Raw genomic sequence first — 27,128 nt, 5'->3', positions numbered from 1 at the left:
GGCAGGCACTGGAGAGAGCATCTAAGAGCTTAAAAAATGCTGACCTGAAAGCCATTCGGCACAGCAATGGGGCACTTCAGCATGGCACACAATATTAAGAGCATTCCCCAAAGTAAAGGACACTTGAAAGAAGCATATCACACACTCTGAAATTCTGGCCCTGAGCCTAGATCACAGCAAAATAGATTCAGTTCAAAAGGGCCTCTGTTCTGTTACCCTCCTCTCAATACATAGAATGAAAACCCAGTGAAAAGTGTTCTGAATGCCACTGTGAGTTCAAAAGCCAGGCCACTAGACCCAGGAGTCCGCTTGTGTTACTCTCAAGAAAGTGTCTACGCCTCATGTGAGGACATGATAGAAACAATAATTTTGTTTCTCCTTTAATTTATGAGAAATGACAAAATGACACTCAGCCTGAACAAATTAGACCCTTTCAATGAGAAGGTAATCAAATCCTTATGATTTTAATCCCTTGAGCGATCCTTGGAGCAGTTTAAGTATATCTGCACCCCCAGGAGGATCTTCTCCATGCCGAGTAATGCAGTCAGTAATAGAAGAGTGCTGATGGTTTTTATTACCACTCTTCCGTTAAGTTGAATTTCTCTGTTGCTTTCAGAGGCTGAACAGTTTCATCTAATTACTTCAATGTTTCTTATTTTGCACTCTTAAGAATCTGCACCAAGGGGTAGTGTGTTAGTGCGCCGATGTGGGGTTATCCTCTGCCCTTAACATAATGGGCAGCTGAGGCAAAGAAGAGAACAGAATTACCAGGCTAAGGAGTCAAGACCTTGGAGCAGTCTCTTTGTACCGTGGTAACGGGAGCCAAACCCCACCAATACCACTGTGTGCACATACACATATGCACAAATATACACTTACCGCTCTGACTGGCAGATACTAAGACTGATAGCCAGGTAACTGATATCTATGCCTGTGTAGTGAAGGTGGAGACTGAACAAGGTAGGATGATTAAAATCCTAAGACCTTATTCTAAATTACTTGCGGTCTTACTCTTGAATCTAGTGTGCATTGTACATGTTAGGTTGTATATCATAAGTTTTAAGTTTTCCCCAAAAACCCAGTAACAAAGTAAAAAGCATATGGTAAGCCAGCAAAATTAAGAGAAAGCCACAGGGAAATGTGTCTAAGATCTCTTCTGGAACCAGCCTTTCTTGCCCACACGTTAGTTCTCATTGAAATCCACTAGGAACTGGCTCGAGGTAGAGCTCTGCATTTGAAACTTGGGGTTTCCAATGATAATTTGGTTGTTTTTTTTTTTTAGTACCAGGGATCGAGCTTGGGACCTTGCGCTTGCAAGGCAGGTGGCAGGACCATGGAGCTAAATCCCCGGCCCCTTGGTTGTTTATTTTTAAATTGTTTTGGGGAAACTTTTTTTCTTTTAGTGGGAAGAAAAAAAGAGCAAAAATTAAGTGCTCTGAAATGGTTCCTCGAGTAAATACACAGTGTTTCATATTTCCATCTTAAGTGTCTGTCTTTCCCACTGCCACTGACAGGCCATTCCTGAGGCTCATCTCCCTTTGCTAGGCAGACACGGGTCAGAGACAGGAGCACAGCCATCACAATGCTCCTAGGCTGCTGACTGCTCAGCTCTTCTGCTGGGCACCAGAGCATTCTTGCTTTCAAAGGCAAATGTGGTAGTAACGAGAAAAAGAAAAGGTAACAGCCTTTCTCTAAATTTAAGCATGTTTTTATAAGAATTAATTCTAGGTATTTTGTGTACTTTTTTTCATGTTACAAAGGTTTTAGAATCTTCAGGGTTTACTAGCAATTTCTTCAGTATTCATTTCTTACTGTTCTCTTTACCATCTTATGTTATGCAAGATTTTGAACACCACATTAAGACGCTTATAATTATATTCATTATACTTTCAACTTCAATTTCATTGAAGAAATGGCAGCCAAAGCATCTTGAAATATTGACTTTATTCTTAAGGATCATTGTTGAATCTATTTTGCAGTGGTTTTGTGAGACTTTATTTTAATGGCTTATTGTTGAGTTAATTTCAGGCTTCATTATTCCTTTTCTAACTCATAATTCTTAAGCTTTCTCACTTATAGAGCCTGGTTATTTCTGACTTCCTGGTTTTGTTTGTTCTTCCTGAAGAAAGTCTGTAAGAGCCCCAAAAACTGTTCCCTCTATATAGACTGTTCTTTTCTGACAAATAGAAGTACCAGTAGAATATCAATATTATTGTTCATGGCTGCCAGAGCTCTGCTTACAATTCTTACTGTCCGCTCTGCAAATTACCTCAGAGAGCATTGGACCAGCATGACCAATTACTCCGTTCTTGCCCCAACCCCTTTCACAGATGTATACTGTTGAGTATTCAAAGCACAGAACTAAGAAATGGTTTCCAGATTCTCCACGAGAGGAATACATGTAGATTTTTATTTAAGGTTTCTCATTGCACAGCAGATGTACCCCTGAGAAAACTGACTACTTAACTCCTGGAGCTCTATGAAGTCCAATTCCAGTGAAAAGGGGAGAACAGTCCCCTCACGGGCTCACCTAAACTGATTCTTGCTCACCCTATTTCTTTAAGGAAGACATGATCATTGTGCCTCAGGCACTACTATTTAATTCAGCTTTTAATAATTAACTTTTGTTCTTGATTCATAGAAAGAAACAGAAGTCAAGGAACGGTCGGTATTTGACATCCCTATATTTACAGAGGAGTTCCTGAACCACAGCAAAGGTGATTACAACAGTACAGTACTTTTGTGTCCTCAGGCCTTTGACACAGGGGATTTAATTCCCCAAATGAGTTCATTGCTTGAAAGCAGTGGTAGTGATACCCCTCCTGCTTCTGTTTCATTCTGTAATAAAAGCAGCTACTCAAAGACCAGTGAATGAAAGGTAGGCCAGTGTTGTAAAGCTTCTTAGTCTCTGGATCAAAAGAAACAGATATAAATCATGAGAGCAGTTGCTTCCAGCTTGGTAGCTGGAACCCTGTGTACCAGTGAAAGCTTACACAGGAGCCCAAAACAGAGTGAGTGATTGCAGAGCTGCTCCCCTTGAGGTACAGATGAGCACCATGTAGCTGGGCCTGGCCAGGCTTCCAGGATCCACCTTACTGTCCCCTCAGGCTTCAGACTGCATAATTTTATAAAGCAAAATCTAACCCCCTCAAAAAAAACTATACCAGGAATTGCTACTGTTTGCTGCAATCTAACGTACAGCATATACAGCTTTCAGAATTAAAATACCTCTGGGGAGCCAGGCATTTCATTGCTGAAACTGCTGTCTAGAGTGCAGTAATGAGAGTAAGGAGATGAGGTGGGGTAGCTAATGAGAGCTGCTGAGCAGAACTTCCTATAAGAGGCATGGGACCCCTCCAAGACGTCTCTTCAAGCTGCCTGTGTTCTGGGCGGGTCCCCAGCTCGAGAAGCCGAGCTACGACAGCTCCGAAAGTCCAACATGGAGTTCGAGGAGAGGAATGCAGCCCTGCAGAAGCACGTGGAAAGCATGCGCACAGCTGTGGAGAAGCTGGAAGTGGATGTGATCCAGGAGCGCAGCCGCAACACAGTCCTACAGCAGCACCTGGAGACCCTGCGGCAGGTGCTGACTAGCAGCTTTGCCAGCATGCCCTTGCCTGGTAATGTCATCCCTCTCCAGCATTTCTGGTGGTGGGGTAGGGAGCTCTTCTTTATGTTGGTGTTGATGTGTGGAGGCTGAAGTCTCCCTAAGAGGAAAATCAGTAAGATAAGTTTTTTCCCCCTCAAGGTTTTCTGTAGTATTATGTATCACAAATGTATACTAATTTTAAAAAAAGATATTCTGTGGATCATGTATTAGACTGTCAGTACTCGCTGGACATGGAGGCACACATCTGTAATCCCAGCATTGGGGAGGCTGAGACAGGAAGATTGGGAGTTAGGGGCCAGCCTTGGCTACATAGTGAAACTTATCTCAGAGGAGGAAGGGAAAAAAATAAAAGGAGGAGGGGTAGGGCTAGAGTTGTAGCTCAGTGGAAGAGTGTTTGCCTAATACATGCAAGGCCCTGCTTTCAATCTCTTGCATCACACTACAAAAAAAGTTGGTGTTGACTAAAATCGTCCAAAATTGCAGACTCTTCTGGTCATATAAATTTTTATCTATGTCTATTTTAATAGAACCTATTTTCTTTTCCATTAAGCTTTACTTGATATTCAGAACAATAGAAACTGAGGAATAAATCCTAAGGAGAAGCTTTCCCTTTATGTATGTTCGCCTGCCTTGTATTTGTTTTTGCTTTCTTGAGAAGGAAGAAAAAACAAACACTGGTGTTCCTTATATCCTCTCATTTGAGGACAGTGACAGCAGAAGACTGGCAGAATCTCTAACCTTTTGTTGTTACATACAGCTACTCAAATATGCTGCATTATATAGCCCATCTGTTTATAGTATTTAGAGTGTATGGATTAGCTTCATCTCTTTGAGGTCTAAAAGTTTTTCCTTATAAAATTAAAATCTGTGGAGCAGACCACAGTAGAGTCACAATTTCTTTTGCTGTGAATTTCCTTAAATGTTTTGCAGTTGAGCTAAATGGGAAGATTTCCCTAACTTGCTCCTCTTCTCTCACTCCAGGAAGTGGCGAAACACCAACAGTGGACACCATTGACTCCTATATGAACAGACTGCACAGTATTATTTTAGCGAATCCCCAAGACAATGAAAACTTCATAGCTACAGTACGGGAAGTTGTGAGCAGGCTAGATCGCTAGGGAACGGTGAGTACTCGTTGCTGGGATGCTTCTGTGGCAGCATACCGTCAGAAACCAGATGTCCTCAGACCCTGCCAGTACTGCTGAAACCCTGAAATTGCATCGGGGGAATGAGCTGAAGGTTTGATTTCGAGTCCTGCTGCCTGGTTGCTGAAAGTCTTTCTAAATAATTTAGAAAACAGAATCAAGACAGTTTTTTCTTATGCATGCTTTAGAATGGTTTAATGGAAAGAATATGGTTTTTGTGCTTGGACCTCAGTTCTAGCTTTGTCACTTATTCTCAGGTGTTAGTTTCCCAAAGAATTTTGAAGACCAGCTAAGAAACTTCAAGGAAATCTCTCACAGAACAAAATAAATATCACTTAATGGTTAATCTTTCTATTCCTTGGAAAATATTAATGATTTATAAGTGGTCCTTGAGACATTTTATATATATATGTGTATATATGTATATATACGTACATATGAGTATACATATATGCATGCCTACATAAGTAAGAAGCATTCTCATTCACCACTTAATAGCAGAATGACTATAATATGTTAAATGTTGTGGACTAACTATACAGTGAAATAGTTCATACCTTTATTAAGAAATAAACAGAAACATGAGCTTTTAAAAAGTATATCCAACAAATGACTAGTAGCATATGTTAAATCCTCTTTCTTTTCTTTTTTTTTTTTTTGGTACCAGAGATTGAACTCAGGTCCTTGCACTTTTGAGGCAGGCAGAACCACTGAGCTAAATCCCCGGCCCTATTAAATCCTTTTAGAGGAGTCAAAAGTACATTTCCAAAAGAGATCTTCCAGTATACACTTTTTGGTACTAATGATCAGTCATCAGTTATCACTGCTTAAGTATAGTTCACTCAGATTCCCAGAGATAGTGTGCTCTTTTAGTAAACTATCCCCAAAATTGGTGGCCCTATGATCTCTGGATTAAATTGTCCTGTACTGCAGATCTGTAAACAGTATGGAAATCTGAGTTGGACCAGACAGTGAGGTACCATATATTAAAACAAGAGTCAACAGCAGGAAACTCCTTTGAAACATCATGAATTTGAGTCTTTGTGCTGCAGGTCTAGGAGCACCCTCAAACACAATTTTTGTTATAGTGTGGTTTGGACTGTGAACATGTAGAAGAATAAATAAAACCCATAATTCTTTATCTAATGAGGCAACATCTGCTAGTGGAGTCAAAAGCAGAAGTCTTTATCCTTCGTGGTCATGCACTTGGATGGTAACTGTACAAGACAATTCATTACCCTTCAGCTTGGGCCGTGTTCAGATGGGGAAAGGATTACTGTCCTTCCAGTGCATAGCCAGATGGAACAGACTGTACTTCTGAGAGACGGCTGGACTCCCTGAAGAATAAAGAAGTGGCTTTACTGCTGCTGCTTAGGAAAGAAACAGCTTGTAAATCTAGGCCTGGGATTTTCGGGAGCTCATCATCCTTCTCATTTTCACACGGTGTTTTCAATTAGCACTCTTGTAGGCTTGAAAAGAAAGTGTTGGGAGAAGGAGCATAATGATGGTGAAAAAAAATAGTAATTGATAACGTGGTGTCTCCTCGCCTGGGTATAGGGCAGTGAGTGCAAGGAAGCCAAAAGTGGTTTCCACTTCGAGCATGTTGCCCAGTAGGCTCTCCTGAAGCCCTTTTCACATCAAGGATGGAAGTTGCAGTATCTGCTCTCTCAGGGGTCTTTGAATGTTACCATTGGATGTTACCGTTCTCCTTGATTTTAACCTACAAATATTTTGTCCTTGGAAAAAATGCCTGCAAGTAAACTGTTACATCACTACAGATTTTTACAATCTAGCCATCCAAACATAACTATGAATAGTTGGTTACCCACATCACCTCCCAGACTGTCAAATGGAACAATTATGAAGCCTGTGATTAATTCTAGCTTGGCCTCATTGTACAAATATGTACAGACAGCTAGGCCTGATGTCCCCAGCACTCATGCTGCAATTAATTACTCTGACATGAGCTTGGCAAAGGGTTCATTCCACTGTCAGGAGTCAGTGAGTGAAGGGAAGCTAATGCTCTACAAGTTTTAGAGGAGCATAATAAAGCAGGAAAGGGCCTTTAGAAATCCAGCATTTTATACATGAAGAAACTGAATTCCAAAGAGACAAGATGCCCTGCCTGAAAATACCTGAGAGGATGAGTACAGATACCTAACCCTCCATTCAGTGGGTGTCTAAGACATGGCTATAAGGAGGCACAGCTGGGAGAAGGCAAAAGCAATGAAAAAAATCTTGCAACAGAGCACTAAGATAAACAGGAAAAAGTACAATCCAGTAATTATGATATTACAAAATTTTGGTCAGCCCATTTAAACATTTTTATAGCTATACAATGGAAAAATTGCCCCATCTGTCATCTTGTGGCACAAGTGGAACCGAGACGGGGCCAGGGGGTTAATTTTAAGTTGAGAGGTGACCACATTATATAACCATTAAAATGCATGTGTTTCCTAGTTTCATTTGAACCAGTTGATAAATATTTAGCTGTTTCAGAACTGAAAAATGTCTTGTGTGGTTGCATTTTTATCAATATGAGAAATTGCATTGTTCATATGTGTACATGTTGTTAAACACATGCAGATACCCTTAGGTTTATACTTGAAGAGAATTGATGTTGATTGGCCTAGAGTGGAACACTAATTCCCCTCTTCAGATTTGTCCCTCATATTTGCTCCTCTGCACTCAGCTGCTGATTTTCTATTTGTTGCTGACCTGGCCCAAGCCCGGTCTTGATTGAAGTGTTCTCTGAAACATCTCAGTGAGGCAGTCCACTTGCACCACTACGCACACCCCGCTCCTTGCCCCAACCCTTAGGAAAATAAAATTTAAGCTTTTTTTTTTTTTTTTTTTGGTACCAGGGATCGAACTTGGATCCTTGTGCTTGCAAGGCAGGGAGCAGAACCACTGAGCTAAATCTCCAGCCCCATTTAAGCATTTTTTTAATCCATAGTCCTAACCCCTTCCCATCAGTACCTACCTTTTTGGTCTCTTCCCTCCCCCTTCTACAGGTCTTACAGCTCCCAGATGTCTCGTGTTTTTACTTGTGTGGAAAGAGAAGCCATCCATAGAAATTGGAACTGTGTGGGGGCCCAGAAGGACCATAGACCCTTCTGCTTATGAAGAACTGTCAGTGAGTGCAGCCCCTGCACCCCAGGTAGCCAGATAAGGGAATACAGAGGCACGTGTGTGAGAACGGATCATTCTCTGCGAGCTTTGAAAGTGTACAGCCTCTCTCCTGAGTCTTCGTCTCCTGTCATCTCCATCTCTGTTAAAGCAGATCTGCATATATCCTGCTGACTGGGTGATCCTGAAACCACCGCCTCCCCACCTGCAGCAGAAGGAAGACTTCAGTTGTCACAGTTCCCAATTGAACCCTTTTATCACTGGAGCTCCATTTTTCTCACCTAGCTGTCACTTTTTTTTAATGCCTTTGGGGTGATTTTTGCTTCCCTTCACCCCCACCAAGTTATACATCTCTATTTTCTGACCTCTGGGCTACATTGCTCAGTGGGGCTCTGAAGGAGCATTTCTCTCATTGGATGGGCCCAGTCTTCTCTCATCATTGCCCTGCTGTGACTGCAAAGAGAGGAGCTTCTTGTTGACAGTGCCCTGTGGAGCTGAGACTGTGTTCCGCACCCCACACAGTGCTCTGTGGGTGCCAGCCCTCCTCTTGGGCAGCTTTGTGATTGCTGCCCTGAAGGGGAAGGCGCCTTCTTCCTCCCCGCGCTGCCTGCTGTTTTCTGAGCAGTGCTACTGCACAGACATGGCATCCCCACCCCCATCAAGGCTCTTCCGTCCCCATCTGTTGGAAGCATCTTGTGGAGCATTTTGCTGAGGAAAAGGTCAACAGGGAGAAGGGGAAAAAGTAGTTCTCATTTGGTATTTTTTTTTAAGCCCAGAGTTTATCCTAAGTGAAACCTAAGATAATCCCTCTCGGTTAGGTGTGAGATTCATGGACTTAGGTGGATGTAGTGTTGGAAATAGTCTCTTGAGCTGCCAGAAAGGGCACAGAGGAATTTTCATGTCCTTTGTCTTCTTTCTGTAGCCGTTAGCTACTGAGTATGTGCAAAAGACAGGCTTCTTCCCTTCCCTTTCCTTAGTAAGTAAGGGATTTTTGTTTTTTAACGGCAAAAGTGAAGAGGGTTCTGATTATCTCCTCAGGGTCTTTTTATCTTTTCTCTTTACGCTCTGGAGCACAAGGCTGAAGGTGACAGCTGAGATCTTTGGAACCAAAGCAGAGCATGCTGGGCCTGTGGCCTTGGCACCCCACCACTGAAGGCAGGTGTATGGCAGTGTGGCCCCTCACAGTGTGCCCCAAAGCCCCAGTGCAAACCAGAAACCCCATCCTGTAGCTGCAACATTTCCTCTCAACACTGTGTTTTCCTTGCCTGTGTTTGTCAGTCCCAAGGAAATTAAGAGCAACAACAAGTCTCTCTTTGTGATGTCTAGTGTTAACACATATGCAGTTTCTGTGCACTGAAGCCCACCTGCCACCACTTGGCATTTTTTTCAAATATGACCCCTTTCCTTCACTCTCTGTTGCTATAAAGCCAGCAGCTCTCCTGCCTCTCTGTATTTTTCCATTCCCTTGCTCTTGTCTTACTGTTTTTGCCCCTTAGATTCCTTATCTGCTGAGTCCAAGCTAGAACTCAGTGTCTGTGGCAGAAGGACATCCAAGCTGGCTCTGGAAGTTGGTGTCTGCCTTCTGCCAGATGCTTTCTGTCCCCTCTTCCTTCCTTTCTGTGTTTCTGTTTCTGCTTTGTGCTCAGTTTTGTGCAGCGTCAGCAGCACTACTTTTGTGGCCAGGAAAGGCTGTGACTAGCTGGACACCTCACAGTGACTGGACACGTGTGCATGTACAGGGACATGGAGCTCGGGGGCAGCCTGCAGTATGGAGCCACACACACAGAAGCAGCTCCACGCCTGCCTCACAGTGCTGTGGGAATGTGAGGTGGGGAGAGGCCTGTGCCACCTCTCTGCTGTCACAGGCTGGCACGACACCTCATTCCTGTGTCCCAGGAGACCAGTAGACACTCCCGCATTGACATGTTCTCTTAAGAAATAAGCTGTTGTCTATTCAGTGTTAAGGCTCCCTTCTTTCTTTTTATTAAAACACAAGGAGCAGCTGAGGAAAGGGAGACGAGGTGTTCTATTTCTGACAAATTTTAGAAAAATATTGTGTACTTGTGTTTGGAACTGTTGAAATGCCAAGTTTTCTGTACAAGTGTTTTTGTAATTAAACTTTTAGATTTTCTTTGTTTTTAAAGAAGTTGATATGCTTGCTTGACATTTGTCTCATTAAAACTTTTCTATGTTGAATCCACCTGATCTAGTTTTACTTGCATTGTAGTAAAAAAAAGTCCTACCGCTGCTTTTTCTTCGTAAAGGCTTTGTCAACTCCACATTAATCATCAAGTCTGTTAAGCTTTCAAAACAGTAGCACATTCATTTTACTAATTGCGTATTCAAAATGTGTCTTCACCTGTTTGAAAATTCAGCTCTTCGATGTATGTTACAACAATACAGTGGATCCTAATTTATTTTAATATGGCAGTAGTATTCTAGAGGCAGCTTGGAGGATGTGTTTAAAGTCAGTGACTCTGAAGTCCCCTTGATAAAGAGATCTTTTGACAGAAATAAGTTATGCTTAAATGCTTGCTTTTAAAAATTAACCACTACTTATCCAATCAAAATATGTCTAAAGAAAATGTTTTTAAGATCCTTAGGGTAAGGTGGCCTGACCTCCAGTGCCTGCTGCTCTCCAGGTAACCAGCTGTGTGATGTTGCTTTGTTTCAACTCCAGCTTCCTTCTGTGACAACACACACCTGAGCTCTTACGGTATTGTTCGAAGGACAGAATTAGGGAACAGAAACCACTGTGAAATACGGGAATGTCAGAGTTAGGATGGAGTCTGACTACATCTTGCAGAAATCCAAATCAACAACAGCTTTAATAAGAAGCAGATTGGCCTCCTAAACATGCAGGCCAGCCTGAGACCAGCATGGAGACTGTCATCTGCACCACAGCATGGTTTCTTTCTCAAGGACACTTCATGGTCCAAAATAGCCACTTGGCCAACAGCCATCACTTTGAAGTTCCTGGCAAAGTGAAGGAAAGAAGGCAAGTACAAATCGGGCAAGCAAGCCTAGATTTCCAAGAGTCTTCCTGGAAATCATACTCAACACTTTCACTTAATTTGGCCAGAACCCAGTCACATCTAAGAAATGTCATATCTTTGTGTACTGCCCCAATAATGAACAAGGTTAGTAGAGAAGGAAGAAATGAATATAGAGTAGGCACTTAAGTTAATGTCATAACTCGTGTGTATGACTGTACTGAGCTCAGTCCAGCTGTGTTAGTGAATGGAATGTCTTATCTTTCCTTTGCCTCCTGGCCTTTTTCCATATCCCCTCACAGACACCCAGAAAACAAACTAGTTTTAGTCTGAATTGGCATTTCCTGATCCCACCTTACCTCCTACCCTACCCTTCAACAGCTGGTGGCCAGGTTTATTTGGCAAAAGTCAACATAAACAGGTGGTAATACTTCCTCTATTTGTTTGTGCCCTTTCTCTAACTGCTCAGCATCTGCTGGATTAAAACAATACCAGGATAATTTCTCCCTAAGGGTGGGGATAGTGAAGTATTGTTTGACAGAAAAGCTCATAGCTACTTCCTGCCCTCTGAAAGAATTTCCTGTCTTGCAGCCGGCAGTTCCAAGTCAGGGTTTTTTCCTTTGTTTTATTTACCTTTGACACAGCTTGCACTCAGATACTGTATGCTTTACAGTATCCATAGACATAAACACTAGCTAATGTGCCAACTCATAAGGATTGGGAGTCAGAAAGATCAGGTGAAAATGTTAATGTCCATCCACTCATCTAGAAACCATTTCAGGGAAATAATGTGTCTGCAGGGAGAAGCTTGCCAGAGGTGGAAATGTAAGCTCTCTTAGCCTAGCAAAATGCAGAATGGCGAAGGAGTCTCCAGAGCATAGGGGTGGCACTGGGAAATTAAGAGCAGATAATGCATATTTTCCTGGTGAGAGGGTTTTTGTAAATAACGCACAACACTAGGTCAGTAGGAAAAAGTAAGGGACTAGGCACAGGGTTTCCTTTTGTTTGTATTTCCAACACTCCACCCAAACACCTAGGAGCCAGAGTTCTTTATAATCAGCTCATCTTCATTTCAGTTCACTCTTTGAGACTAGAAGGGTGTTTATAAAACGTGATTTCAGATAGTCTAGTAGGAAAGACAGACATGTATATAAAAAGTTCTAACATAACACATACACGAATGAATAGTACACATAGCTTATATGAAGAGATTTAATAAAAGAAACTTTTTTTAAAAAATAAAGTCTTGCTAAGTCATTAAATTGCCCAGACTTGCAATATTCCTGCCTCAGCCTCCCAGAATACTGGGGTTACAGGTGTGCACCATTAGGCCTAATTAGAGGTAAAAGTGCAAAAGGGAATAGATTTGAGTTTTGGGAGATTACTAACTTAACGAGGACTGTATCTGGAATGTAAATGAATTTTTATTTATTTATTTTGCAGTACTGGGGATTGAATCGGCCTACATCTCCACCAAGTGCTCTGTAGTTTGTTTTGCTTTGTTTTTTTGTTTTTTGGGGTTTTTTGTTTTGTTTTGTTTTGTTTTTTGTACCAGGGATCAAACTCAGGAACTTGCGGTTTTGAGGCAGGCGATGGAACCACTGAGCTAAATCCCCAGCCCCGCTTTATTTTTGTTTTTGCAGTACTGGGGATTGAACTCAGAACCTTCACACTGAGCTGTGATCCCCATTCCTTTTTTATTTTGAGACAGAGTCTTACTGAATTGCCTCCCTGGACTAGAACTTGCATTCCTCCTGCCTCAGCCTTCCAGAGTGCTCGGATTACAGGCATGCACCACCAAGTCTGGCTCCCCTATAGAATTTTTATGTGGGATAATTCATGTAAAACACTTAAGAGTAGTGCCTGACACAGAGTAAAAGACAAATACAGACTTAAAATTTATGGAAGACTCGGAAGAAAGAAAAATAAGTTGACACATAATACAGGCCAAGAATTCCGTTCTGCTTTTTACATAAATTATGTCATTTAATTCCTACCCCAGCTTTGCAGAGTAGGACTACTGTGCTCATTTTATAGACAAGTAGATAAAGAGTAAGGGATGATAAATGACTTGCAGTTACACAACTAGAAATGGGTAGAGAAGGGATTGATGCCCAGAGGATTCTAACTGAACGTCCCACTATATCCACACTGTTTTCAGTGCTAAACAGGACCACCAAAGCCCAAACCAGCAGCACACAGCTCCACAGTGTTTCTGGAATTTCTTTTCTGGGCCCAGGTCCCCATGGAGCTTATCTCCTGGTGAGTGACTAACACCTCAGTCACTGTCCAGGAGGAGATGAAATGTTAAGGAACTAAGGTAAAGGAAAGGCCTTTCTGGAACGCCGCCCCCCCCCCATAGGAATTGAGCTTTTGCACTCAGCTGCATCCTTATCCCTTTTGATTTTACTTTTTTGAGACAGGATCTCACTACATTGCTAAGTTCCCTGAGCAGGGCTTGAATTTGCGATCCTCCTGCCTCAGCCTCCAGAAGTGCTGGGATTACCATAAAAAAGTATCTTTTGAAGAAAAATAAGATTGACTTTACAGACCCTGCCATGGGAAAGGCTGAGGGAATAGCAGGAAAGGGGTCTGGAATTCCAAAGAACAGCACGAAGGCCTGGAAGAGAGAACGTAAGATGTGATGAAGAGCTGAAATTGTATTGCAAGTGCAACGTGGAGAGTTCCACACAAGGAGTTACAAGGTCAGATTTGGATTTTAGCGATCCCTCGCTGTTGTGTAGAGACTCATGGGAGGCAAAAGAACCGGGAGCCACTTAGCACACTGGCACAGAGTACAGTGAGAAGTGATAGCCACGTGGCCGGGAGGAGGCAATGTGACTGGCAAGGAGCAGATAGGCTGAGGATATATCTTGGAAGTGTAATGAAGAAAAACTTTATAAGAGATTGGATGTGAAGAATGGAACAAAAAAATCGAGGATTCCATATACAGGCATGGTGGTGCACACTTGTAATCCCAATTACTCTGGAGGCTGAAGCAGGAGGATTTCAAGTTCAGTCTGAACCCAGCAAGACCCTGTGTCAAAAGGGACTCGAGGACGCAGCTCAGTGCCCAAGCACTTGCCTACACTCTTTTTGAGTTCAGTCCCCAGGACTGGGGTGAGGCAGAGAAGAAATACACAATGGTCCTAGTTTTTTTGGCTTGAGCAGCTGGGTAGCGGAGGTGTGATTGTCTGAGGTGGCATAGACCTCAGGACAAAATATGTTGAGGAAAGATCAAGAATTCTGTTTGGACTGGCTGAATTTGAGATTTCACCAGCAGCAAAGCCCTGAACTGAAACCTCTGCTATCAGTTTCATAATTCCTTTTGGCTTTTAAAATTCTGTGGTTCCATGAGCTGCTAACTTCGAGTCAGTATTTGCTACCATTCCTTCCCTGCTTTGCACATGCGCACACACACGCACACGCACACTCGAACACCTTGCTACTCAAGTTGCTCGCTGAACTATGAAATTAAGGAATGGTCTCCTTTAATTCTTCAAGCTCCTTAGGAAAAGAAATTTTAAAACATTGCATCTGCATTTGTTTAAGATTGCCAAAAAGCAACTAAATGCTGTAGAGTATAAAAATCATACTATAACCTGATGGTTAGAAAATCCTGGGTAGTAATGGAAAGCGTCTGCTTGAAGGAGACTGGCCGAAAGTATATTTGGCATCCTCCAAGGAAAGGAAATGTGAAATGACATCAAGACACAGCCAGGAGGTTTATCAGCTCAGCAAATGTGTGGTAGCGGGAGCTGTTTCACCCTCTGCCAGGCACTTTTGTCTGGGACGGGAACGCCCAATGATAACCTCTCTCGGGGCTGGTGCATTTTTTAAGTGAGCTTTTGTTATATTTATCAAAAGTTCTTATTTTTAAGGACAGACTTATGTGGTCATTGTGAATTTTACTCATCTCTCAGGAGAAGGAATATTTTAGATATTCATTCAGACATCTCCAAGTACTTAACAGTGCGTTTCGGATATGAAGTTGAGGAAGCTCTCTCCTGGGGGAGATCTTAACATAACAGAAAATAGACACAAACACTCACTCCAGTAGGGTCTAATCAGTGATCAGACAGCTGTGAGCACAGTGTTGTAGAGAATACAAAGAAGGATTCAGGGGCTGGCTTAGAGGAGGTCAAAAGAGCTCTACCAGGTAGAGATTTTGAACTGGGCCCTAGAACAAGAGTAGTTCTTTAAGAGAAGTTAGAAACAGATCTGGAGCCCTGAGTGCATTTTTGGTGTGCTCAAGTAATTCACTGTGAGTAGAAAGCATATCTAGTGGCTGGATAAAAAATAAAGAAAATGGGGTGTTTTGAAAATGGGCTCTAAATGGGTCTTGAACACCATGCTAAGGGATTTGTCTTTGGTTTTGCAGCAGAAGGCAGGCATGAAGGCTGCTTTTGCAAGGCAGTGACATGAGACAAAGAACAACTAGACCAAGGTTCTTACTCCTTTTTCTGCCATGAACTCTCTGACAACCTAGTGGACCCTTCTAAGAATAATGTTTTTAACTATACAAAGTAAAATATAAGTAAAGTTGAAAAAGAAACCCATTATATTGAAATATAGTTATCAAAAATCTTTAAAATGTTATGTGGTCATAGTTGTGCTTCTTAAGAAAGCATTAAATAACATGATCTAGCCACAGCTTTAATAGCGACCATAATTTTCAAGTAGTAATGATCATAAATGATATCTCAACATCTGCTATAATGTGGTACGAAAATACCTATGATACTACTACTGGTGGCAAATTTAAAAGTCCTGCCAGGGCTGTTGGGATAGGTTGGTAAAATTTATAATCAAAACAAATGCAACTTTTCAGCTAGAGGGTTGTGAAATCAGGATGTGATTTTAACCCATCTGTGCTCATGGTGCTTAGGGTCAGTACTCAGGAATTCAAGGCAGCATAAAGGTGCTGTTAGGCTGGTGGCCAGACAAGAGACAGAAGAGCTCATGATGGGGAGGGAGCAATGGGTTTATCTTGATTTCTCCCACCCCTCAAGGAGGAATTTGTGGTAACAGAAGGGCTGGCTGGGCAGGCTCTACCAGAAAGGAAGGCAGCTCACATGCTATAGGTAGCTCTTGTGCATTCTGCTTTCATTCCTTTCTTCAGCTCTTTCCTGCCTTCTGCAGCAGGCCTCAGGAATCCAGTAGGACAGAAATGTTCTTACTTACTGTCTAGCAGAGAAATGTGATGAAACCAACAGAAGTAGGTACTACATTACCCATTACTGCACGGGATCTATTGCAGGGAAGAGCAGGTGTGCAAGAGCCTCCTGGCAGGGAACCATAAGCTATTGTAGATAAAGGGGAAGTGACACGTACAGTCAGGGAGGTGAAGCCAGCTTCTCTCAGGGCTTTAGAGGAACTGAGAGAGAAGAGAGCCTGAGAGAGAGACACATGGGGAAAAGTGGGGATAGAAAAACAGGCATGAGGCCACAAGGCCATGTGGACCATCCTGAGGGTTTGGAATATTCTTCAAAGTGCAGGGGGAGATCATAGACAGTTTCAGAGAGACTCGTGATATAGTCAGATTTGTGATTTTTAAAAATTCCTCTGCAGCTGGGGATGTTCTTCAGTGGTAGATCACTTGCCTAGCATGGGTAAGGCCCTGGGTTAACCAACAATACAAAAAAAAATTTTTTAATCCTTTATAGTGGAAAGAGTGTATGGTAGGAGGCAGTCACTGAAATTAGGAGGTAAGTAAGTGGTAACTAGAGCTGATAGTGTTGCCTGAGACTAAGACTATGGGGAGAGGGGATAAAGCTGTTCCAATAGTAGAATGAGCAAGATGAGGGCCAGCCTGGAGGGGGAGCAGGAGGGCAGGAAGGCTGCCACTGATAAGTGGGTACACACCACTTCCCGGAGAGACATACTGGGGCAGGCGGGGTGTTCAGTCAGAGGCCCTGTGGCCTGCTCATCTGAGAAGCAGGTGTGTAGGTGCTATGTCAGCATTTCTATTGACATTCTAGAGCTTTAAGATAGACCAAAGATGCTTATTGAAGTGTTCCAAGCACTTCTTTTATTAGCACTTTCCTGGTGCCATTCTGCCAGCAAAGTCAGACCCCACCTCCCTCTACCACCCTGAACTAAAGATTTCTGTTTAACCCTTCACCTTGCTGCCACCCTTGATTGTTATACCCTTGACATAAGAAACCCCCATTTGGACCTGGGTGCACATTTCTGTTGGCTTTAATCAGGCAGTATCTCTACAGTGAATTATTCAGAGCACTTCCTTGTAGGTTACTGTGTGAAGTCCTTCAGGGATGGGGGTTTTATATACTAGAAAAGACATTAGGCATTCCTTCTAGTGAGGAATGTGTTTTGTCTATCTTGGTAGATTTTATTTTTTTTTATTTTTTTGGTACCGGGGATTGAACTCTGGACCTTGTGCTTGCAAGGCAGGCGCCGGAACCACTGAGCTAAATCCCCTGCCCCCGATCTTGGTAGATTTTATAGCAATTGTGATTGGGATGTTTACTGGTTGTCTCTTAGAAGTGAGTGAAAATAACAGGGCAGACCAAGCCCACAGCAGCAACTAAGCATGCTAACCAGACAGAGGAAGGGGTGTGGATGACACTGGGACCATGCAAAGAGGGGCTTCACCACCATCTGAAGACTTGACCCCCGGCTAAACAGAGCCAGGATTAATCATGTCTCAACCTCCAGCATAAGCCAAAGGATCTTTGCTAAAGATCATGCTTATTAAGACAGTAAAGACTTTCTGCAGGATGTGCCATAATGAGCTGCAGGCTTTTAATGAGAGACAAGTGCTATTGTTAAAGTGGTAACCTTCAGCATCTAATCTGAAAATGAAGTTGGTCTGCTTGCTCTGCAAAACGAGGCCCCAACTGAGCCCGCCGGTTGCAAGAGGCTCACATTTTCAGAGGCTCTGTTGCAGGCAAAAGCTAAATCTTTTGGGAACAGTTTTGGTTTTGTAATTAGGTAGGGATTTTACAAGGGAGGAGCAAGCAGCTGACTCAAGGCTGAAGGGCCAGTAGGTTCCAAAGGCAGCATCAAGGTAAAAGTAAGGCCCTTGCTGGAGTTTCCCAAAGGCCTCTGAAAAAATACATAGCATTCTGAGGCCAGGAACCTCAGCCTCCCCCTCTAATAATGGCTCCCTCCGGTAAGGATAACTGTCTGGCCAGAATTATCCCCAGCATCAAGGAAAAGGTGTCATCTCTCCCTGGTCCCTGTCTTCCAGCCCCTGGAGGCCTCTCATCCAGGGACCATGTGAAGCCCAGTCAGCACTGACTTTGTTGCTTGTGGGAAAGGTTTGGCTGCAGCCCTGACCTCCTCCCTCTGCAGCTTCGCCAGCAGGAGGCAGCTGACTTGACTACAGGATGCTGCCCTGAGTCCTGGACCATGCCAATTCTTCCTGCCCACTTGCTGCTTCTGGCTTCCTCTAGTAATCCTGAGAAATGGAGGGCTGCGGGGGCAGGAAGGAACCAAGCATGGAATCCACTCAGAAAATGTTCAGGATCTCTGAGCCTCAGCCTGTCTGCCTTTCAGGGAGGGGGAAAGAGACCTCCAGACTCCTCTAAATGTCCTGTCTCAAACACATGCAGCACGAAACAAGCCAGTTCATTGTGTTCTTGGATATAAATATTGATTCTAGGTGATGTTAACATTCTGTTCATAAAAGAATGTAGCATGCTTCTCCCACACCATATTAGACTGATGTGTTGTTTGGCCCAGAGAAGCACAGATTGCTGGCTTCTGAGGGAAAATGTGGATGTTTAAATGCATGCAGCTTTTGGAAATCTAGGGAGAGTTCTCAGCCCTTGGCTGGCTCCAGCCCTATGCTCCTTCCTCCAATCGCTCCTTCCTCATCTTCATCGTTTGCTGTCACTTCAGTATTTTTAATCACTTGATATTTTGGAAGATGCTTCCTTGAAATATATCTTGTTCTCTGAGGACCGAGAAATGTAGGGCATTTTCTTTCTTCAGGAGGGCCCTGCAAGGTCAGGGCCAACATTTTCAGTTTTCTTCCCTGGGGAAAAGATCTGGGAGGTCTCCTGTTTTCTTTTCCTCTCCACGTGGGTGGGGAGCGTGAAGGCTCAGATCAGAGGTGGTCAGTCTAAGCATTCCTCCCACCAAGCCCAGCACTCAATGTGCAGGCTGCTCTGGCCAGGCAAATTCCCTGCATTCCACAAGTGCTCCTGAAGGGGAAATCTAACTCCTGGTAGAGTGGAATTCTGGATGTGTCTGCGTACTCTCTTGAGTGCCAGCGCATCTCACAGAGACAGATCCCCGGCCAGTATTTCAAGAGTGGTCCAGCCCATTTCCAGATGTGTGTGAGGGCAGCCCAGGACAGTGCTGCCAGGAGAACCTGCACCCTCTGCTGTCCACCCAGGAAGCACCACCACGGTGGCCTAGAACCCCGGGGGATCTGCAAGGCCCAGGCCTGGGTGAGAATCTACAGCAGGCATGCTGGAGTGGGCAGGGCTGAGGCTTCTTGCTCTCTGCACTATGCTCCTGCATGGGACTATATTCTACTAGCTCCCTTGATCTGTGGCTATGACTTAGCCAAAAATGATGAGGATTTACAATAAAACCTGAGCCTCCTACAGCATCTCCTGGGCCCCTTGTCTCTGCCTGTGATCCTGGCCTGCAGGCCCAGGCAAGACAGGAGGGGCAGCATGCCCAGAAGGAGGCTTCCAGGGACCTGGCTGGCTCTGAGGCTTCCAGCTGAGTGGAAGCTCAGCAGCCCCACTCCGGCATGCCGGCATCTCCAAGGGGCCAAGAGCTGACACAGCCCAGACAGTGCCTCAGCCTACAACCCTAGACCCAGCCCCCACCCCACTGCTTGCCAAGGGCAGCTCAGCAGCAGGCTGCTGTGAGCTTGCTGCTGTAGGTGCATCTGTGAGTATGTGAGTCCATGCATGTATGTGTGTGTCACACACATATTGGTGAAAGGCCAGGTGGGGCAGAAGGCTGGTGAATCAAACTTCTTGACAACCTTTCAATTTTGCAAAGAATTGAAAGACGAAGTTTTTGTTTCAGGGAAGGTATTTATTTATTTATTTATTTATTTATTTATTTATTTATTTTTGGTAAGCCAATCTCCTCTCTATGGGGAAAAGAGAAAACGCAATCTACCAAACAGCCCGTTAACAACAGTACAATGCCCTTTTCTCTCTGGGACCAATTTCCAGACTGAACGGTAGTCCTGACAAGGTCAACAAGCTGGAGCTGTGAGCAGAAGATCTTTATCTAGGTGGGAAATAGGAAAATCTCTTGACTGATAAAAGGAAATACAATAAATAGCATCTAAATTCCTGACTGCATTCCCCCGAGCCCCTCCTCTGCCAGAGAAAGTGCCCGTGCAGGAATCTGTGTGCTGCTCCAGCATGTTTAAAAATAGCATCGCACACAGCCCTTTCTTACCTTCCAGAAGGACTTCATTACCGGAGCGTGAGCCACCAGCCTGCAGAGCTGCTGCTGGCGCTTTCTTCCCTCTATGCTGGATTTTTCTTTTTTGGAAGCAGAAAAGCAGCATGTGTGATGCATTTTACTCACGGGCCAGTTCTTGCTTAGCTAGTTTCAATCTGAGCACGTCTGGAGTGCGCAGTGAAAGTCCATTGTATTTAATGGGGTGTTAACGCTGTTTATTCTCTGGGACTTGTGTGGTAATTTTACACTCTGCAAAACTAGCAGCTTGAGCCCGAAGTGGTGTCCCTGCCATTCCCACCTCAAGGTGCTGCAGTCTCCAGGCCCCTCCATCCCTGCCAGCAGCATTCCTTGAACTCCGGCAACCCTCAAAGCCCTGTGTGTGGTGGGGATGGGGATCCTGGGGCACACCCCACTTTCTGCCACTTGTCTGCATTGGTGTGGCCTGAGCTAGGTCTCTTCATCCCTTGGAGATGCACTTTCCTCACCTGCTAAATGGAGCTTTTAATCTGCCCCAAGAACCTGGAAAGGCTGTTGGCACACAGGAATCTCAGTGTGGAGAAGCATCCTACCGGGACCTACAAAGACATTTGTCCTCCACGTCACCTCAAAGTTGTCTAATATCCCTCAACCTCCATCTCTCCGTGGAACCTGGGGGGTTTGGGTTGGACTGTGAGTTCCACCCCCCAGGCCAGTTGGCATTCTGCCATGAGAGAGCGTGTTCTCAGCTCCTGCTTAGTCATGACCCTGACCCTACATAGTGCTGAATACATAAGCAACTAGACAATCCCTCTGAGCCCTGCATCTCAATCAAAAGAAATAAAGCACATACCATTCCAAGAAATTATGCCTTCCATTATTCCCACCTGATCATAAAACTTGACTCAGGGACCTTCCAGGTCCATACCATTCAAACATCCCTTGGGCCTGGGTACCCTTCCTCAGAGCCAGCTTTGCCTCCTGCTGTCCACAGCCCAGATCTGCGCCCTGTCTCTCCCTCTCCAGAGTTCCTGATCTCTATTTCCAGCTCCCTCAGGCCTTCCCCATCTGGTATCCTGCAGAATTCTCAACTCAATTTGTCCAAATTAAATACATATTCTCCCAAATTCACATCTTCTCCAGTATCTGTAGCTCAGTTAAGAGCACTACGGCTCCACCCAGCCGGAAAGCCAGGAGTTGCTCTGCACACCTCTCCCTTACTCCTCACCTGGCCCCATTCCCCATCATCTCATCTGTAGAATCCCCCATCCAGCCCCATTCTTCCCATCCCCAGGGAAGCCTTTGTGCTTCTCCCATGAGAGCCCACTGTCTTGTTTTTCTTCTTCTGCAGGAGTGTGGGACCCCCACACTCCTCAGGCCCCTTCTTGGTTTCCAGGCCTCCCTCAGTCTGTCCTGCATACCACTCCAAGAGCCGGTTTTCTAAGATGTAAGACCATTCTTGCAAATATTGCACTGCTTTAAATGTGATCATAGTTGTAATAGTTGCTTTCCCCATTTATTTATTTGATCCTGGGGATGAAACTCTGACCCTTGAGCATGTTAGGCAGTGCTCTACCACTGAGCTGTATTTAAGCCTTGGAAAAGTCCATGTGGTCAGAATTGTCCCCATTTCACAGATGAAACTGAAACTTGGCTAGGCTGCCCAAAACCACACAGTAGTAACGCTTTACAGAAGCAACCCTTGTGCAAAAGTGTTTCAGGGTGTGGGCTCAGTATCTGGCACATACCATTTGGGCCAATGGTATTTTCCTTATATTCTTCCTTTTTAAAAACTTTTTTTTTTGGTGGTGGTGGAGGTTAGGGTGATGCCAGGGATTGAACCCAGGGCCTTCACATTGAATCATATCCCCAGCCCAATTTTTATTTTTCATTTTGAGATAGGGTCTCACTGCTTAAGCTGCCTAGCCTGGGCTCCAACCTGCCATTCTCCTGCCTCAGCCTCCCAGAATGCTGGCATTATAAGTGTATACCATGATGCCTAGCTTAACTTCATTCTCTTCAGCAAGGGATGCAGGCCTATTCCAAGGCAGGTAGCTGATCCTGTCATGCCCTGTGGCCCCCCCATTGCCACCACACATTAAGCCACATCTGACCACTTGCTATTCTCCATCCCCTTTGCTCTCATGATTTGGTGTTCTTGAAATCCTCCTTCTCACTGCTCAGCAGCCTTGTCTTTCTGCAGCCTTCTGAATCTGCAAGCTCCAGGCCAGATAGCATCTGCTCGTGATGATTTTCCTGATACTCAGACACAGACTTCATGGCCCCAGCATCCCTTTTACCAGTACCACTTGTTATATGTGCCCATCTTGTGCTGTGCCTGTTGGAGTGTGGTTAACCGGGCTTGTCTCTTTGGCCCTCAGAGCCTGGCATTGGGCCTGGGCACAGTGGGCACTCGGTGGAAGTTTGCTGAGCTTATTTCCATCCCTCAGCCTTCCCTATGACTAATGTGTCATTTCAACTGTCTTGCACAGTCTAGGAAGTCTCTAGAGAGTGGCTGATGTCACCTCTGTTCTCTCTGACTCCCACACAATCCTCCCCATGAAAGCTGCTCTTGGCTAAGTCACCAGAGTCCTCCATGTTACCACATCCCCAAACCCTCTCTTTTCCTCATCCTCCCAGGGCTCAGCCTCATCAGGCACTGTCACCTCCCCCTCTCCAAAGTTCCTGTGTCCTCCTAGCCCCTGAGATCGCAGCCTGCTAGGCTTTCCTGGCTCTTGCACTTTCCTGGGTCTTCCATTTGATCCTGGGAATGGAGCACTCCAGACCTTTGTCCTTGACTCCTTTCTCCTGAATGGACTAATCTATTCCTGCCAGTTAAAAACCATCACCATCTTCAGCTCTCAGCTCTAGATTCAAATATGTAATGACTGACTTGAGTTAGATGATTCTTCAGAATCTCAGGCTCAAAAACCTAACAATTGACTGACAATTTTACCCCCAAGCTTTTCCTCCCCTAGACCTCCCCTTTCAGTAAAAGGCACAACCAGATCCAGGCATAATGGTGCACGCCTATAATCCCAACACTTAGGACCCTGAGGCAGGAGGATCCCAGCAAGTTCAAGGCCAGCCTGGACTACATAGCAAGATCCTGTCTCAAAAACAAAAAGTCAACAAAACAAAAAGGCACAAACCATGATGGAATCCTTCGAGGGATCTTGAGAGCCACTCTTGGAGAGAAAATGTCTTGGAAGAGGGGTATAATCTGCGGACAGCTAAATCTTACGGATTCAAACATCTGACTTTGGTTTGGAAAAAGACCAGATTTTTTTTTTCAGTACTGGGGATGGACCCCAGGCCTTGCACATGCTAAGCAAGCACTCACCACTGAGCTACAGCTCAGCCCCAGAGGACCAGATTCTTGAAGCTGGTATTCAATGCCCAGTGACATCCGACCCCAGATCAGAAATGAGCAGACTGTGATCCTTGAGTCAAATCTGGCCCACATTTTACACAGCCTGTAAGCAAACTAGTTCTTATATTTTTAAATGATTGGGGAAAAAAATCTAAAAGAATATTTTGTGACACATGCAAATGACATAAAATTCAAATGACTGCCTGTAAATAAGTTGCATGGGACATGACCACACTGTTTACTTCTTGTCCATCCCTGCTTCTAGGCCACAGCACAGACTAGAGAGCTGGAACAGAGAACTTAGGACCTGCAGAGCTAACAACGTTGGCTCTCTGGTTTCTATAGAAAAATGCTACAATTCTGTGCACCATTTACCCTGAGAAATCCCACTCATCTCTGTCCTCTCTGTTTTAGCTCCAACTGGCTCCACACTCACCATCCAGCAACTTCTAGAATCTCCCGTCGCTGCTCCACCCCACATTTCTCATCCCCTCCACCCCTCTGTTAAGCCCTGCAATCAATGGGCTTCCCCCCCAGGTCCTTGGGCTGATTGCTGGCTTTTCCAGTCCCTATTCACATATCATCTCCAGACTGGGAACAACAGAGGACAGGGATGGTGTCTTGTGTCCCATCCTTGGGATAAATCATCCTGTATCCCTGAGCTCAGCATAATGCCCAGCCACATCATATACACTTAAAAAGTAGGTGTCATTACCTATTTAAGTCTGAGAAAGCACTCTCCCCTTGTAGTACTGACCTGAGTATCTTATTTTATGGGAGATGCAGTTTATCCAGGCTTCCTCTAGTTTATCCCCAGGAGGCTCTGAAGATGAGGCATAGACCAGTGACTTGCAGGACAGCTTTGTGTGCCTGCCTGGGCTTAGGGGGCAGTGAGGTGGAACGATCCCAGCTTTAAGCTTCGGCCACTCACATCACTTTGCTATTTCACCTGTCCTTCCTCAGTTTCATCATCTGTAAAACAATATGGAAATCGGACATCTGCTTGGGCAGCAGATTCGTAAAACCCTCTCCAACTCCAAAGCCTAAGGATTGTGTTTTTCCTGTAAGTCTTGGAGGAAGTGACAATTCCAAACCCTCCCCACCCATCCACCCCTCCCTGAGCCAGCACAGGTGCTCTCCACCCACTCCTAATGGACAGGAAGTGCCACTTCTGTGTGACAGACAGAAAATGGAGACCCAAGAGGAGAAGTGATTCTCCCAGGCAGGGACAGCTTATTACAGGGCTCTGAGCATCCTCACACTATGGCCCCAGGATCAGAATGCAAGTTAGTGAAACTGATATCGGGGCTGGGCTCACAACTCTGCCTTTCCAACAGGCATCTGTGTGACATAGGTGCTACTGCTGGCTTCTGGACCCCACTCTGAATGGCCAGGTAGCATTCAGCCAGTGCAGCCATGCATGGCAGCCTCACCAAGTACACCACTCAAAAGCAGCAGAGGCAGCCCAGCAATTTGGGTCTTTGGACTCAGAGTCCAGTGTCTTCATTGTCTAGCCAGAACTTTGAGGAGGGCAACCTCCTCTCTGGGATCTGTGTCATATTTACTAAGGAGAAACTAGTCCTACTCTACTGGCCATGCACCCTCCACAGGCCCTTTGGCATGGGTGTGGGGGGCATCTGAGTAAGGTGGGAGCCAAGGGCCTGCACAGTGAGCCTGGTGGCAACCGAGGCCTAAAGGGAGGAGGATGGGCAGAGGGCCCACAGAGAGTCCAGCTGTCTTCTCACAGGTGCTGAGGAGCGGGGCAGTGCTCACAAGGACAGCTCATGAGCTGCAGCCTGGGAGGCCCGGTTCCCGCTCCTCCCAGCCGCAGCTGGGCTGGCTCAGGGCCCATTTCTGTCTGTTTGGAACAGCCTGGCATTTTGTAAGGAGCACAGATGCCTTTGGCCTCTCCAGGGTGGTTGCCTAAAGGTGCAGGTGCTCCCCACCAGACTGGAGTCTCCCTCAGGGATCAACCCAGTGCCCCACACTGCGAATGCTCTGTACGCAGATGTGGAGCACAGTGCAGATGCCTGTTCCTGCTGGGCCTGCAGGAGGTGCAGCTCGGGCTGTGCTTTGTCAGGAGGAGGGGGGTGGGCAGCTGGCTGCCTGAGAGCTGAGCTTCACAGACAGAGAGGGCAGGAGTGAGCAGCATACTGTCAGGTGGGTACCATGGCATAAGGGCTGGCCCGGCAGTCCCCGCTGCAGCCAGGTTCTGTGTTCTCCATCCAGGTCTCTGTTGGTGTGTGAGTAAGCTGTGGAGCAGTGAGACCAAGCATCTCTATTTGGTGACTGTGGGGTTGAAGTGTCCTCAGGGCCAGCACAGTGTATGTGAGTTGATCCCTGAGGCCAGGGTGCTGTGTACAGACCAAGAGGGACACAAGCCCGTTTGGCCACCAAGTCCTGGGCCAGCCCTGATCTAAGCCTTACTTCCTAGCTCTGGTTTTCCCTGAGGACAGCTGGAGGAGTGGGCCCCACGAGCACCCCCTGACCTGGGCTGTGTTCCAAGATGCTGCCAGCACAGCCTGAGTCGGGAGGTTGCTCTGAGACCCACCCTTGTCACAGTGCATGGCCAGGGCGATCTTCCCTGGACACAGCCTGCGGGCCAGGGCTTCACAGAGGCTCTGTTTGTTGCCAGATGCCCAGCTGGACAGAGCGAGACATTGGGAGGTCGTGCCTGGGCCTCATGGTAACCGGGCTTGATCACAGGGCCCTGCCTCCCCCTCTGCTCCCACGACCCACGTCCTAGGCCAGAGAACCAGCAGGATGCACTGACCCCTATGTCCACCAGCCAGCTCCTCCTCCTTTCACAGTCCAAAAACGCAGGGATTCAGCTGGATTTGCCAGCTGGAGAAGTGCAAGAGGAACACGGGTGTAGACCAGGCTGTAAGGGGGTGTGTGGCCATGGAGACCCCCCCATGCAGAGAGGGCAGCTGGAAGCACACCCACAGCCTGGTGCTGGGCATCTTCTATCCCTGCCACTCCATTTGGAACAGGCCATGCAGCTGCTGTTTCCAAAAGCCACGTTCCAACTCTCTCCCAGGACAGCCCTCTGGGATGGCCAGCCATACCGGGATAAACCCCCTCTGTTTCTTCAGATGTTTCTCTGTGGGATTCTGCCCCTCCTAGTACTGAAAGAGTCAGTAAGAACCAACATGTAATTCACCAATGCAGGACACCTAGTTAAATCTGAATTTCACATAAGCCATGTGCTAATGGTCTTTTAGTGTAAGCACTTCCCATGCAATATTTGGTAAAAGATTACTTGTTCATCTGAAGTTCAGCTTGAACTGGATGTGGCACATTTTATCTGGTGGCTTCCCCAGCCCCACCCCACCTAGTTCATCTCTCTGTTAGTTGAGGCTTCCCTGATGCAGACCCTGAGTCATTTATTAGGAAGCTGAGAGGGAGAAGACAGCAGAGGAATAGAGAAGTGGTACAGGAGGCAGAGAAAGACACAATCAAGGGTGTGACATCACACATTACACAAAGGTGGCTTTGGC

At 45.4% G+C, this 27,128-nt stretch overlaps 1 protein-coding gene across 4 annotated transcripts in view; it reads left to right on the top strand.

Moving 5' to 3' along the window:
* The window catches only part of Hmg20a (high mobility group 20A), an 82,206-nt gene extending 72,125 nt beyond the window's left edge, over positions 1–10,081 (top strand). For all 4 annotated transcript variants that reach the window (XM_004872062.4, XM_021250067.2, XM_021250066.2 and 1 more), the window contains exons 7-10: positions 2,642–2,717; positions 3,402–3,617; positions 4,589–4,731; positions 7,767–10,081. In XM_004872062.4, the coding sequence (XP_004872119.1) occupies positions 2,642–2,717; positions 3,402–3,617; positions 4,589–4,725 (429 nt within the window). In that variant the 3' untranslated portion in view covers positions 4,726–4,731; positions 7,767–10,081. The remainder of the gene's footprint in view (positions 1–2,641; positions 2,718–3,401; positions 3,618–4,588; positions 4,732–7,766) is intronic.
* Positions 10,082–27,128: the final 17,047 nt, after the last annotated feature.

This window comes from Heterocephalus glaber, unplaced genomic scaffold (genome assembly GCF_053883595.1).
Source record: "Heterocephalus glaber isolate CG9 unplaced genomic scaffold, H.glaber_assembly_v1.0 deba00001140, whole genome shotgun sequence".
Lineage (NCBI taxonomy): Eukaryota > Metazoa > Chordata > Mammalia > Rodentia > Bathyergidae > Heterocephalus > Heterocephalus glaber.
This window is presented reverse-complemented; position numbering and strand designations above follow the sequence as displayed.